This window comes from Gossypium arboreum, chromosome 10 (assembly GCF_025698485.1).
Source record: "Gossypium arboreum isolate Shixiya-1 chromosome 10, ASM2569848v2, whole genome shotgun sequence".
NCBI classification, from domain to species: Eukaryota; Viridiplantae; Streptophyta; class Magnoliopsida; order Malvales; family Malvaceae; genus Gossypium; species Gossypium arboreum.
In genome coordinates, this window is record NC_069079.1 from 20,885,984 (window position 1) to 20,901,662 (window position 15,679).

General features: G+C 34.8%; 2 protein-coding genes across 2 annotated transcripts; one reads left to right on the forward strand and one right to left on the reverse strand.

Annotated features, from left to right (window-relative positions):
* Positions 1-170: 170 nt before the first annotated feature.
* On the forward strand, positions 171-3,245 carry LOC108489404 (CDK5RAP1-like protein). Its single transcript, XM_017793941.2, has 3 exons — positions 171-555; positions 715-1,784; positions 2,139-3,245. The coding sequence occupies exons 1-3, from the start codon at positions 290-292 to the stop codon at positions 2,642-2,644; spliced, it is 1,842 nt and encodes a 613-aa protein (XP_017649430.1). The 5' UTR covers positions 171-289; the 3' UTR covers positions 2,645-3,245.
* LOC108489405 (thioredoxin H-type) lies at positions 2,982-4,724 on the reverse strand. The gene is made up of 3 exons (XM_017793942.2): positions 4,528-4,724; positions 3,378-3,500; positions 2,982-3,272 (listed from the first exon to the last, which is right to left on the reverse strand). Exons 1-3 carry the CDS (start codon positions 4,615-4,617, stop codon positions 3,120-3,122), a joined length of 366 nt encoding a protein of 121 aa, XP_017649431.1. The 5' UTR covers positions 4,618-4,724; the 3' UTR covers positions 2,982-3,119.
* Between the last annotated feature and the right edge of the window lie 10,955 nt (positions 4,725-15,679).

Sequence of the window (15,679 nt, forward strand, 5' to 3'; positions counted from 1 at the left end):
ATTTTTTCTAATTCCTTCCATGAAAATTGTTGGTTTAATACATAAGGACTAAATTTTGATAAATTAAAGTAGAAAGGCTAACTTCTCAAATGTTTTTAAAGTAAAGGGATGAAATTCAACGGAATTATACCATATATATTCACCAAAATCAAAATGACCGTAATATCCCCGTTGCAGTTCGCTTAGACCAAAACGCAGCGTTTTGAGCCTTTTCCCTTTCCCCTGCCGCCATATCCAGTTTGCGTTGGAGAATCAAACACAGAGCAGTCACACAAAAGAAGTGGCTCCAATGGCCTCCATTTTCAGCCAACCTGGCTGCTGCTTCAGAATCCATCGACGATGCCGTTTCAACTCTCTAAGATTCTTCCCCTCGAAGCCTTTCGCTTCCCATTCCAATTCTCATCGCCATTTCTCTCACAAGCCACTCAGAAAATCCTTCGCTCTCGATGTTTCCAGAAGCTTCTCACAATCTCACCACCTCCTCAACGCCGATCTCCCCACTCTCCATCATTTCATAGCTCAGTCTTCCCTCATGGCCTCTCAACCACCGCCCCGGTAAGACAGTCCAATTTATTTTCGCTTATTTTTCTGTTTCTTTTTCTCGTAAATATTACATTTGTGTTTTATGCATGAAAATTATGTGTAAAAATGCACAACAAAGCAATATTTTTTAAATTCAAATCCTTAATTTTATTTTTTGTTTTGAATTTTTAGTATTTTTCCTACTGACGAATCAGTTTCGGAAGTTGCCTCGAAAGGTAGAATTTATCATGAGACGTATGGATGTCAAATGAATATAAATGATATGGAAATTGTGCTTTCAATTATGAAGAATGCTGGATACAGTGAAACAGTGGAAGTTCCTGAGAATGCTGAGATTATATTTATTAATACTTGTGCGATAAGGGACAACGCTGAGCAAAAAGTGTGGCAAAGGCTTAACTATTTTTGGTTTTTGAAGAGGTGTTGGAAGAGTAATGTAGATTCAGGAAGGGCGCAGTCGTTGCGGCCGCCAAAAGTGGTGGTTTTAGGATGTATGGCTGAAAGGTTAAAGGATAAAATTCTGGATGCTGATAAGATGGTTGATGTGGTATGTGGACCCGATGCTTATAGAGATTTGCCGAGGTTGTTGGAAGAGGTTGATTACGGTCAGAAAGGGATTAACACTCTTCTTTCGCTTGAAGAGACATACGCGGATATTAGTCCTGTTAGGATTTCGAAAAATGCAGTTATGGCTTTTGTGTCGGTGATGAGAGGGTGTAACAATATGTGCTCGTTTTGTATTGTTCCGTTTACTAGAGGTAGAGAGAGGTCTCGTCCCGTGGAGTCTATTGTGAAGGAGGTAGGGGAGCTTTGGAAAGAAGGTGTGAAGGAGGTAACACTCCTTGGACAGAATGTGAATAGTTATAATGATGCATCTGGAAGTGAAAATGAAATTGAACCTGGAAATAATTGGGCGTTGAGCGAAGGGTTTAAAAGCATGTGCAAAGTGAAAAACATGGGCTTACGTTTTGCTGATCTCTTAGATCGACTTTCTACTGAGTTCCCGGAGATGAGGTTCAGATATACATCCCCACACCCTAAAGATTTTCCAGATGAGTTGCTTTATGTGATGCGAGACCGCCATAATATCTGTAAGTGTATACATTTGCCTGCACAAACAGGAAGTACCACAGTACTTGAAAGAATGCGGCGAGGGTATAGTAGAGAGTCTTATCTAGAGCTCGTTCAGAAGATACGCAGAATCATTCCAGACGTCGGAATAAGCAGTGATTTTATATGCGGTAAGGTTTGTTAAGTTATTCTGGTCTTACTATTTCGGTTAATATAAAGTTAACCACCCTATTAAGTTCAGTTAATATAAAGTTAACCACCCTGTTAAGTTTTAGATTAATGTTCTACCATCTACATTGCCTGGAATATTACTTAAAGCTTAAATTGAAATCAATTTCCTGTTCTTTTACATAAAGGGTTGCAATAAACTGATATAAATGTCATCTGGGATTTGTGATGTTGGATCTTTTGGAGAAGCTTATTATCGTGTCAATTAGTGTTAAATAGTGTCAATTTCAAATTTATGCTCCAGTTCACCTGTTTTTGGTCTGCATTTTCAAAATTATCTGGATTTCTTTTGGCAGGTTTCTGTGGGGAGACAGAGGAGGAACACGCTGACACACTAAGCCTAATAAAGGCTGTTGGTTATGATATGGCATACATATTTGCATACAGCGTGAGACAGAAAACTCATGCCCATAGAAACTACTCGGACGACGTTCCTGAAGAAGTCAAGCAAAGGAGGCTTAGTGAACTTATTAAGGCTTTCCATGAGACTACTGGCCAGCGTTACGACTCTCAGGTAGGAACCATCCAACTTGTGCTGGTCGAAGGACCAAACAGGAAAGCTCCAGATACAGAGCTTGTGGGCAAAAGCAATAGAGGCCATAGAGTTTCATTTGTTAATCTCCCTTTGCTAGATCGAGATAATCAAGGGTACAGCAAACAGAACCCAGTTTTTGGTGATTATGTAGAAGTTCATATAACGAAGTCCACAAGAACATCACTTTATGGAGAGGCACTAGCTATAACCAAATTAACAACATTTTACAACAACGTGGAGAAAGCAACAGTTGCCTGCGGCATGTGAAGTTGAAAACCGGTTGCATTTTAGTGCTGTGCACGTGGTTGGTCTTGTAACCAGTTTCACTTTCATGATGCTATAATTGCTTGATAGAGATTTGACATTAATTACTAGGCTATTTATAGTTATTTTTGCAAGAGAATTTGATATCAAATATGCGCATAACAAATGCCAGAAAGATCATTGATATTTATTTGTAATGATTTTATTTTTTTTTAACATGGTCATCTATTATATGAAAAGTAAATTTTTCAAGATTTGAAAGCTAAAACGCTAGAAGATGGTTTAAGAAACGTATACTAGATAATATAAAGAATGAAAAACGCTGATAATATATGCATGCTTTAAAGAAAATGAAAGATCCATAGATAAAGAAACTTAAGGTCTAATAACATAAGAGATGTAGCAGGACATAATCATGAGGTCAAGTTCCTCCAAACATGAAAGATTAAAAACAGTTGAACTAATAATTATCATAAAATCAAGCTGAACTAGTACTGGGGACAGCCATATGCTTTGACAGAGTCTGCTGAAGCTCTTCTTTCTTTGCTCCCACCACTTTGTCTACAATCTTCCCCTCCTTGAGGAACATGAAAGTCGGCATAGCCTCCACTGCCCAATCGGTAGCAACTTCCTGTAAAACAACAACAACAAAAAAAGAATCCCGAATTCGATCATTTAATCTGTATATCTATCACATCAGAAAGCATAGAATCGATAAGTTCAATTTCAAGTTTACCTTCAACTCATCCACATCCACCTTAAGAAAGGTAACAGAAGGGAACTTCCTGGCTAGTTCAGCCAGGAAAGGTGCAATGAAACGGCAGGGTCCACACCATGAAGCAGTGAAATCAACCACCACCTTCATTTACCATAGTAGCTCAAAATTCATATACAATGTTCAATGAAGCAAAACGTAAACATATACAAGCTTAAAATGGTTACCGGAGAAAGAGTATATGGTGTGAACAGGCTATGGCATCTGATTTCAAAGGGGAGTATCGGAAAACCCACTCATAACCAAATGCTCTAACAGAAATATGGTACACAAATATTTTTTATTTACAAAAAAAAAAAAAAAAGAACAGCTACCAAACCTAAAATTCATTACTCTCGAATTTATTCCTATCAGTTTATGTCACTACTAGCAACTGTTGTAAAATAATTGTAAATAAGTTATAAACCTAAATACACTCAACATATATAGAGAGCTTATTTACCGCTTTGCTCCACTGAGTTGTTGGTAAATGTTCTTTATAACAGGGAAAGATGCAACCAAAGAGGATAAATATTAAGCCTGTCCATATACTAACAATTTATTTGTTACTCAAGTAGCCTCTGTATCAGTATACATTAATCACCCGATCTCCATCCAATCCAAGTTTTAACATGTAAAATAGGATAATAGATTGTATAAAACTGTGAATTCACCCTTTCTAATAAGAGAATTATAAATCAGATTTTTTTCTTCCTAATTTACAGATTTTTTCTTCAGAAAAAATTTAAATACTAAAAATAATCCCCTATTGAAAAGGGATAGGGATAGGATGATGTAGAATAACAATTTCATATAATACTTCTCGTAATATAGACTGATTAAGGTAGTATTCGCTGCGAGATACCTTCACCAACGATGGAAATCGCTTTTTTTTAATGGAAAGCTTAATGCCATAAACTTTTTCTGATGGTAATTTTTTAATATTAAAATTCTAAATCTAGAACCCATTATTCAAATCACCCAGCAAATAGAACAACCAGATCATAATATATACATACGAAACAAATGAAAACAGAGCAGATCTGGAAAAAAAACCGAAAATCAACGCTAAATAAAATAAAAATAAAAGATCATATAAAAGGCTTTGGAATTTTTTTTTAAAAAAAAGTACCAATTTTTCGGATTCGTTGCCTTTTTGAAGCTGTTCGTTCCATGATTCAATAGTGTGGCAACCATAGACTTGGCCTTCCTCTGCTGCCATTTTCGCTTAGTTCTTGAAAGAAAAATGAGAACAGAATTTCACAGGTAATGATACTAAACAAATAAATTGTCACGCAAAAAACGCTTCTCTGTTTTAACAACTTTATTTTAAACAAGGAAATTAAAATGATTTTGCCAATGGGGCATAGTGTTTTTCTTTAATTACGGTTTTGCCATTTTTACAACAAATCGCGTCCTGGGATTCCCTATTTAATGTTAACAACAGCACGCCAAATTCAAACGTCAGCACTCTCGCGGTAGTTTTGGGGAGCACAAAAACATGTATGCATTTTCAACATTATTTATGGAAATCAGTCAATAAAATAATTATTTATTAGAATAGTTTAAAAAATGTGAAACGTTTCGACGTGAACACTTTTTCAAGGAAAAATATAGAAAAGTGAACTAATATGGGAGTGCTTTATCACGTGTTTGCAAAAGTGCGCTGATGTTAGTGCATTTTACTCTGTGTTAGTAAAAATGTAAAATGTATTGATGTTGGCACGTTTTACTCAATATTTGATTATGATTTTTGGGTTATTTGTATATTAGAGCTTAAGGTTAGGGTAGGGTTATGGTTTTTGAAAAAATAAATTAGAGTTTAGGGTTAAAAAATTTAATTAGGGTTTGTTTTAGGGTTTATTTTTTTAATTGGTAAGTATTGTTTTAGAAAAAAATAAATTTGACAAGATGGGATATGCAAAAATAAATTTGACGTGATGTGTTCTGAAAAAATTATTTTGCTAAGATGGATTTTATTTTATTTTTTGTACAGCCAGCAATTGTATAGAAAAAGCTTAAAGCTAAATGTTTTTTCTGTACAGTTGATTCTGAAAAAATAATTTTGAGAAGATGGATCTGAAAAAAAATATCTCGAGATTCACGGGAAATCTAATAGTTAGGGTTGAAAAACGTCGCAGGATGCACTGTCAGCAAAAGTACTAAAAAAGCTCCCAGCTGGACGCTCTTTTCAGTAGTGTTGGTGACAGTGCATCCCACTATCCTTTCGACTATTAATGAGCCAAATTTCATTCTCTTGTTGCATAAGTTACAGCAAGAGAAATTGAAGAAGTTCAGAAGAATAGAAACTGAAGAAGTTGAGAAGGTATAAGTTGATTTATCGTATTAATATTTATACGAATCATTATATTTTTGCATAATATTTTTTGTTTTGAATTTCTTTTGACAGATAATTTGATTGAAAATGAGTGAACATATTAGTGTTGTTATTTACTACGACGATGAAGTCCATGACACGGAGAACGGTATTGTTTTTTTATTAGAGAACACAATTGATACATGATATTCGTGACAGGTTTTAAATATTTATAATGAATCATTCTTGAAACTGACTACTATCACGATGAAGGCAAGTGTACCTATCGAACAGTAGTATAGCTTTAGCAAGACCGGATTGTCGAACCCAAAGGAACTAAAAGTACTAGTAGTGACTGTCTTTTTATTGTCTAGCCTAAGAATAATGGGGTTTGTTTTAACTAACTAATTAACTAACTAAGAATTTACAGAAAATAGAATTGGGGAATTACTTTTGGAAAAACGATTGAATTAAGACAATACCTAAGGAAAAATCCACCTAGACTTCACTTGTTATTTGACTCTGAATCGGACGATTAATTCATTTGACTTGATCCGTAGAAATCCCTAAGTTATATTATTATCCCTCTCGAGACTAACAACGTCTAACCCTAGGTTGAATAATTGAAATATATTTCTAATTAACTCCCTAGGGTTGCATTAACTCGATCTATGGATCCCCTTATTAGGTTTCACCCTAATCCGGTAAAATCTTGTCACCCTATCTCTAGGCGCGCAATCAACTCCGCTTAATTATGACAAATGTACTCTTAGACAGGGTCTATTCCTCCTCTAAATAAGAGCTTAACTTGAATCAATATCCTGGAATATCAAGACAAGAATTAAGAACACATAAGTAAGAACAAGTCAAATATTTATCATACAATTCAGATAATAATAACAAGATCTGTCTTAGGTTTCATTCCCCTTAGGTATTTAAGGGTTTTAGTTCATAACTAAAAAGGTAAACATCTCAAAAGAATAATGAATACAAAACATAAAGAAAAACCCAAAACTCCTGAAGGGAAATTGAGGGGAGATCTTCAGTCTTGATGATGAATCTAGCTTTTGAGATGGACCAATCGGCTTTCCTTGAGCAGTTCCCTGCTTCCTTCTCCATGTGCCTCCTTTTACACCTCCTCTAGGATGTATTTATAGGCTTTAGAATGCCTAAGAACCCTCAAAATTGGACTTTTCCGGATTGGAATCAATTTGGGCTCGACAGGGACACGCCCGTGTTCGATTACTTTAGGTAGTGGTCAAGCCTATTAAATAGGCACGGGCGTGTGGTCCACCTGTGTGGTCGTGCTTCGATTCTGCCAAATTGACACGGCCGTGTGGTCTACCCGTGTGAGGAAGTCCAAGCTGTGTTGATTTCGTACGTTGGCTCATTTTCTCTGTTTTTGGCCCGTTTCTCGTTCCTTTCACTCTCCTATGCTCACCTAAGTATAAAACATGAAATTAAGGCATTAAGAGCATCGAATTCACCAATTTTAAGGAAAAATCATCCATAAAATGTGCTAAGCATGGGATAGAAATATGTATAAATTACGGTTTATCAAATACCCCCACACTTAAGCATTTGCTTGTCCTCAAGCAAAATCCTCAACTCATAATCAAAATAAATTCTTCTCAACTTATAATTTCTATCGATAATATCTCAAAATAATCTATATGTAATCATACATTAAAAATTCAACTGAAAGAACATCAAAGTTTCAAACATTCCAAGTTGAGCATTTTACTATAAAAACATAGGTGTCTCCCCTCGTCTAAGTAATTACCTTTGATTCAAAATATCACAGAGTTTCACATCCTCACTAAAGATTCACTCAAATCACTCGAGGTGTTTAAGGACAATAAATGAAGCACTCAATAGTCAATAATGAAGAGTCATTGCCATAGGCTTGCATGAAAATCAAATCTCCACCACTATAAATTGAGATGAAACATCAATCAAAAGGTCTTTAAAGGGTTGTAACGTGGCTTTGGTTAGAGGGTGTAGTCACAAAATGAAATAAAGGGTTAGAATAAGTTTAAATTAAAAAATTGCCTAACTAGAATAACATAGGCGTACAATAGAGCTTTTTCTCAGAATATGGAGTTTAACTTTTTTAACTCAGAAAATCACTACTACTAATATGTATACATGTATATATATATATATATATATATATATTTTTTTTTTTCAGAACAAGTCAAATTACAAAATAGAATAAAACATAGCTAAGCAACTATTCCAATTCAAATCTCGACAAAAATAGGGATCAAATTAATTTAGGGGATTTCAACAATAATGAGTTATGGGTTAATATTGAGGGTAAATTAATGAATGGGTTGTTAGGCTCAAGGGGGTTCACTAAGGGTTAATTATGAAGGTAGGATTTTGTGGAGTGAGTGGGTTAAACCTAAGTGCCTTTATCATTTTGACATATCAAATCAAATGGTGTGGTCTTGACATGTATAATCAAGCAAGTTCTAGAATAACAATTCAATATTGACACACTCATAATGAAAGTGAGCATGAAAGAAATAATAGATGCTCTAAAGGCTCAAGATCTCACAAAAATTATGGCTTTTTTATGTTTAAACTTGTGAATTCCAACTTAAGAAAATACCTAAACTTAGGGAAACAACCTAAAAGTTTTTAATTCTTCAAAAATCAACTTATCATGTTTGATTCCCTAATGTCTTAAAGTTTAAACAATCAATGCATAAATACCTATATTTTAATTCAAGATATATCAATAAAAGTCATAAATCAATCAAAATTTATCCTAAACATGATATGAGAGCTTTTTAAGAGAACAAGGCCATCATTCAGAGATTTTTCTAATAGTGAAATGAATACCCCCCACACTTAAGATGTACATTGCCCTCAATGTACAAAGATAGATATATAGAAAAGAATATAAAAATAAGATAGGGAGAGAAGTGAAACTTCCTGAGTGATGAATGAATTTTCTTGAACTGGAGTTTTGGAGAATAATCGGCGTAAGGGTAGAGGAGGATACTCCGGTGATGGTAGAGGTTGGCTTCCACAAATGCTGCGTCAAAAGAATATTATATCTCAAGTTGGCTATGGTCATGGTCGAGCAGGACATGGCAGTCGTGGAGAGCCTTTCCTGTTGGAGTTTTTAGTTCCTATGCGAGGATGAGCTTTGGAGCTCTTTCTGATTATGATAAATTAGGAACTCTTTAAAAGGTATACAGAAGCATAATTACTCGTAATGAAATAGCCGAAGAATAAAAATTATAAAAACTCAGGATAAAATAGTATTAAAAGGAAATAAAAAATAATAATTTCAAAATATAGAGATAAAAATAAAATAAATAATAGGTGTTTATAGAGAAATTGGGGCACACGGCTATGGGGCACTCCCGTGTGCTCTAAGTTCAGCCCGTGCGTTTCGTAATTTTTGAAATTAGGCGCATTGGTGTACACGGCCATGTTGCACGGCCGTGTTGATCTCCGTTTGCTTCTCCCATGCCTGTGTATACAGGCGCACGCCCGTGTTAAATTGACAGGTTTACCCACAGTTTTAAAACACGAGCGTGTTGCACACCCATGTTATTTTGGCAGTTTCGTCCACGACCATGTCGCACGGCCGTGGCTACTTATCGCATCCCGTGTTGAGGAAGAAATTTTTGCCCTATTTTCACATGGCCGTATCGCACGGTCGTGTTGCATCCCGTGGTATGTGCACGGCCTATGGCATGCCCGTGTGCCTGGCCGTGTGGTTCTGAAAAGCCTGTGTTCAATGATTTGGTTAGTATGTTAGATTTTAAAAACTAAAATTTAAAGAAAGTAATATTGTTAGTGCTTAGGTTGCCTCCCGAGAAGCGCTTATTTAAAGTCTAAGCTAGACTTTACTGTGTGAGTATACTTAAGGAGATTCGTGGAGCTGTAGCTCCTCCCTGTCATTTTTAAATTTCTCACCGTTGTAAGGTTTGAGGCGATGTCCATTTACTTTAAAAGTACCTTGCGATGGGTGACTTATTTCTATGGTTCCGTATAGGAAAACTATTTTGACTACGAACAGACCTGACCATCGTGATTTAAGCTTCCTAGGGAACAATTTGAGTCTCGAATTATATAATAGTACAAGATCTCCAACTTTAAATTTTTTATTTTGTTTTAACCGAGCATCATGGCATCATTTCGTTGCTTCCTTGTATAGTTTTGAATTTTCATATGCATAGGTTCGCCATTCGTCTAACTCGTTTAACTGCATCAACCTGTTTTCACCTGCAAGTTTGGGATTAAAGTTTAGAAATTTTATAGCCCAGAATGCTTTGTGTTCTAACTCAAATGGTAGATGACAACTTTTTCCATAAACGAGTTTGTATAGTGATGTTCCTATGGGGGTTTTAAAAGCAGTTTTATAAGCCCATAATGCGTCATCCACTTTCATAGCCCAATCTTTCTTGTTTAATCCTACCGTCTTTTATAGGATTCGTTTAAGTTCTCGATTTGCCATTTCAACTTGGCCACTAGTTTGAGGGTGGTAAGGGGTAGCTGTTCGGTGGTAAACTCCATATTTCTTAAGGGTCTTTTTAAATTGGGCGTTACAGAAATGAGTCCCCCTATCGCTGATAATTAATCTAGGTGTTCCAAATCGAGAGAAAAGTTTTTTAAGGAAACGTACCACTACTCTAGCATCATTTGCAGGCAGAGCTTGGGCTTCAACCCATTTAGACATATAATCGACAGCTACTAAGATGTATTTATTTCCAAATGAACTAGGGAATAGACCCATGAAGTCGATACCCTAAACATCAAATATTTTACATGAAAGCATATATGTCCTGAGGCATTTCATCACGGTTAGAGATATTACCTGTCCTTTGGCATTTGTCACAAGAAATAACATACCTGTTGGCATCTTTGAATAAGGTGGGCCAATAAAAACCTGATTCAAGTATTTTATGTGCGGTCTTATTTCCACCGTAATGTCCTCCAGCTGGTTCTAAGTGGCAATGTTCCAAGATTTTTAATGTTTCTGTTCTTTAACGCATCTTCGAATGACTTGATCTGCACATATACCGAAAAGAAAAAGATCTTCCCAAAAGTAGTTTTTCACATTAGTAAAGAATCGTTTCTTTTACTGATGTGTCAACCCTTTTGGGGTAACGTTAGCGGCTAAAAAATTCGCGATGTCTGCAAACCAAGGTACCTCCGAGTCAGAAATAACAAAAAATTGTTCTTCAGGGAATGCATCATTTATTTCCACTTCATCTAGCTCTTTAGTACTTGAATTTTCAAGCCTGTATAAATGATCAACTGCGAGATTTTCTGCTCCTTTCTTATCTTGAATTTCCAAGTCGAATTCCTACAATAACAAAATCCATCGAATGAGTCGAGGTTTTTCATCAATCTTAGTTAATAGGTAGCAAAGGGCAGAATGGTCAATATAAATGAAAACTTTAGACAATATTAGATATGGCCTAAATTTATCGAATGCAAAAACCACAGCTAACAATTCTTTCTCCATGGTGGTGTAGTTCTCCGTGCGGCTGTCAAAGTTTTGCTAGCATAATAAATAGGTTGAAAGTGCTTGTCCCTTCACTGTCCCAAAACTGTACCTACTGCAAAGTCACTCGCATCACACATTAGTTCAAAAGGTAAATTCCAATCAGGTGTTATTATAATTGGAGCATTAATCAATTTATCCTTTAGAGTATTAAATGCTTTTAAACATTCCTGATCAAAATTAAAGAGCGTATCTTTTTCTAGTAATTTGGTCAAATGCTTAGTTATTTTAGAAAAATCTTTAATAAATCTTCTATAAAACCCAGCATGTCTTAAAAAACTTCTAATAGCCTTAACTGAACTAGGAGGAGGTAATTTTTCAATGATTTCGACTTTAGATTTATCAACATCAATCCCTTTACTAGAAATTTTATGTCCTAGCACAACACCTTCTTGAACTATAAAGTGACATTTTTCCCAGTTAAGTACAAGGTTTGTTTCCTCACATCTTATTAGAACTCGTTTTAAATTTTTAAGGCAAAGGTGGAAAGAGTTACCGAATACTGAGAAATCATCCATAAATACCTCCATGATATCTTCTACGAGTTCATCAAAGATGGCCATCATGCAGCGCTAGAATGTAGCAGGAGCATTGCATAATCCAAAGGGCATTCTTCGATAAGCAAATGTACAGTATGAACATGTGAATGTCATTTTTTCCTGATCTTCAAGAGCTATTGGGATTTGAAAATACCCAGATAGTCTGTCTAAGAAGCAGTAGTACATATGCCCTGATTGTAATGGCCTAAATTCAAGGTTATTGGAACAGTGGTTTCGTAACCACAAATCCAATTTAAAGAGAAATTTATTTCAATATTTTTGCATGAAAATAAATATGATAGGAAAATCGTATGAAAAGATAGAAAAATTTTACCGATTTAGTGGTTAGTTAGAAAAAGAAATTATTGAAGAAATTGGGTAAAAACAAGATATCGGGACCTCTATCTTGTAAAACCAAGTCGAAAATAATTTTATAAATATTTATGAAATGTTATTAGTGTGGTATTAAAATTTCGTTAGGAAATTTTAATGTTTGGGTAGTCAATTAAATGAAAAGGACTAAATTGTAATAGGTGTAAAAGTTGCTAGAATGATTAAATAGCTTAAGAGTCTAATGAGAAAGGATTTAAAAGGTAATTAGACCCAAAGGTTATTTGGGCTGGACGGCAAGGGTATGAAATCAGCAAAAAAATTGATAAATTAAGGGTAAATTTGGAATATTGCAAAATTAACTAAATAAAGCTAGGACTAAATAGGAAATATCTAGATTTCTCTTCATTTCTCTTCAATTCCAGCAGCTAAAAATGCCATAGGAGGGTTCTCTATGCTGGTATTTCATAATTTTTGCACCAAGTGAGTTAATCCTTGCCTTTTTCTTGTAATTTTTGTGTTTCTAAGACTTTTACAACTAGGTCCTACTATTAAATTCATTAGTTTTTGATTTCATGGATGAAATTGAAAGTCACCATGGTTGAGTGCTGTAAGTTTATGATGAATAGAATGAAATTAAAGCTTTAATTTGTTTATGAGATGATTTTATTAGGTAATTTCAATAGAAATTGATTTTTAGGACCTAATTGTGAAAATGCTTGGAATTAAAGTCTATTGCTGAAATTCTGATTCCTAAAGATTGTAAACTAGTTTAAGGAGATAGAATAAAATATTAATTGAGAAAAATCAGTTCAATTGAGAGGCTAATTGAGTAGGGAGGAAATTATCATTTCTTAAAAGCTTAGAGGAAAAATGGTAATAAACAGCTTGCACAAAAACAGTTTGGACTGCAGCAGTAGACTAAATTTGAAAAATCACCATAAATTGTAGAAATCGAATTAGAAGATGAAAAAAATATGGAATTAAAGCTTATTGAGTCTAGTTTCTCATAGAAGAAATAGTGTAAGCAATGAATTTGTAAATTTTGAGATATAATGAATTTTGTGAGACAAGGTCAGAATGAATTAGGATTCCCCTGTTCTGAATTTGAAAAATCATAAAAACTTGAATAAAAACAATTAGGGGCTTAAGTTTATATGTATAGAATCCTTAATGAGTCTATATTTTAGAGAAATAAACTAGAACATCATTTGAATTCTGTATGAATAGATAATTAAATTTTAGTGAAGAAGGGTCAGAATTGTCGACGGCAGAACAGGGGTGACTTTAAAGAATAAACTGTACTGATTGGCTAAACCAAAAATTCTGAAAATTTTATGGTAAGAAGATATGTGAGTATTGTTTCAGAGAAATTTATTGGATCCTAATTTGGAGTTCTGTATCTCAAGATAAAAATAATTTAGTGACTATGACTCAAGTAGACAGCTTTGAATGAACTATAAATAATAGTTGAATTATAGAGAATGTTGCATATGAACATGAAATGTATTAAATTGATAATTAAATTTATTTATTTAGATCCAAAAGATTCAAATACAAAGCTTGATCGAGGAAAGGAAAAAGTTCGGGATTAGTAGATTTTTTTTGTTTACAAACAAGTATCAAGGTAAGTTCGTGTAACTTGAATTATATTCTTAAATGCTTGCGATTGTATGTTATTGATGTGAATATGATTTGAATGTTCATTGTATGAAAATCAATAAAAAATTGATATATTTGATAAAATGGGAAGAAATCCCGGTTGAATGAAAGGAAAATTCGATGGATATCTGAAAAGGAATTGACGGTAAAAAGGATTTAGCCCGGATGGGTGATCCTATCTTGATATAGCCCTCCCGAAGAATATGTGTAAAATGGATTTAGCCCGGACGGGTAATCCGAAATAGGGTCTGAATTTAGCCTGGACTGGTAATTCAGATCCAAGCTCATTAGAGTAATTGTCGTTGTAGGGGATTTGGCCTGGACTTTTAATCCCGACAATACTCTATGAGTTTATATTGCAGGGGATTTAGCCTAGACTGGTAATCCCGCTGCAAGGTTGAGGTTCGCAGGAGTGTGCTCTCTGAAATGGATATGTGCGCACATGAATATGAATTGACGGACCCAGAAATGTACACTAAAAGTGTATCTCTGAAAATCCATCAAAAATTCCAAGAAATTCAACGGGATAAATATGGAAAAATAACAAGAAAATGGAAATCATGGTATTGATGAGCTCATCAATCATAGTATATATTATTGGTACATGTAATTATTGTACTAACTTGAATGTTGAGATTGTGCATATTAGGGTAATAATGCATTGAATGGATATAGGAATGTTTATTGTATTGTATTGAAAATATTAGATAAGTATAATTCTTGTTACATGAGCTTACTAAGCACAAAGTGCTTACCCCGTTTACTTTTTCCCTATTTTGTAGTGTTAAGAGCTCGGAGGTCGGATTTGGTCAGAGACACATCACACTATCAACCTCAGGACTTCGGTATATAAAGAAACTTTATTTTGGAAATCAATGGCATGTATAAGCTAATAAAGTAAATGATTTTGTGAAATGAATGTAGAGCTAGCCATTGGTATGGTTAACAAACCTGGTTTTGGGTATGTGATGACGTTATTTTATAAATATGCATGAATTTATCTTGAAAATATGTTGAATTGGATTGGTTGATTTGGATTGGTCACGATATAATATTGTAGGGAAGGTTAGATATCTGTAAAAGGGATTATATTGAGTTTTCCTAAAAAAAAATAAAAAAAAGTAAATAAATAAATAAATTCGTAAACTCCGGTAATACCTCGTACCCTATTCCGTCAATGAATACGGGTAGGGGGTATTACATTTATTGGTATCAGAGCTACGGTTTAGTCGGTTCTAGGACCGATGTAGCAAATACGGGATTAGCTATACATGCCATTTAAATTATTATTGATAGTGTGATATCTCCTGACCATTTAAAATGTGTTTTTCTTATAGTAATGTCATCCGACCGAGCTCAATCTGAGGAAGCTGGGAGTCATGCTCCGGCTTTAGTACAATGAGAAGAAACTAGCAGTAAAAGGCCTGAGACAGAGGGTCGAGGGGACGAGGCAAAAACAGCTTTCTTTCAAATGATGAATGAATGGTTTAATCAATACTTAAGAACTAACCTCAGTAGTGCAGAAGTTCAAGCTCCCCTCCTGCTCCTCCACCGGTTCCGAGATCCCACAAGGTACAGTCTTGAATCATCGAAAAAAGGAAAGCTCCAGTAGATAAAATTAGAAAATATGGGGCCGAAGAATTTCGAGCAGCAGTTGATGATGATTCCGAACGGGCTGAATTCTGGTTAGAAAACACTACTCGGGTTCTAGAGGAATTATCTTGTACACCAGAAGAATGTCTGAAATGTGCCGTCTCACTGCTAAAAGACACAACTTACCATTGGTGGAATACTAAAGCTTCAGTTGTTCCGAAAGAATAAATTACATGGGAATTCTTTCAGACTGAGTTCAGAAAAAAATATATCAGTCAGAGGTTTCTCGACCAGAAGAGAAAAGAATTTC

Bases quoted from the DNA above. Each gene is read 5' to 3' on its own strand.
- LOC108489404 (XM_017793941.2), top strand. From the start codon at position 290: ATGGCCTCCATTTTCAGCCAACCTGGCTGCTGCTTCAGAATCCATCGA. The intron at 556-714 runs GTAAGACAGTCC...TTGAATTTTTAG, and splicing joins GCCTCTCAACCACCGCCCCG to TATTTTTCCTACTGACGAAT. The intron at 1,785-2,138 runs GTAAGGTTTGTT...TTCTTTTGGCAG, and splicing joins AAGCAGTGATTTTATATGCG to GTTTCTGTGGGGAGACAGAG.
- LOC108489405 (XM_017793942.2), bottom strand. From the start codon at position 4,617: ATGGCAGCAGAGGAAGGCCAAGTCTATGGTTGCCACACTATTGAATCA. The intron at 3,501-4,527 runs GTACTTTTTTTT...TGGTAAATGAAG, and splicing joins GCAACGAATCCGAAAAATTG to GTGGTGGTTGATTTCACTGC. The intron at 3,273-3,377 runs GTAAACTTGAAA...GTTGTTTTACAG, and splicing joins TGGATGTGGATGAGTTGAAG to GAAGTTGCTACCGATTGGGC.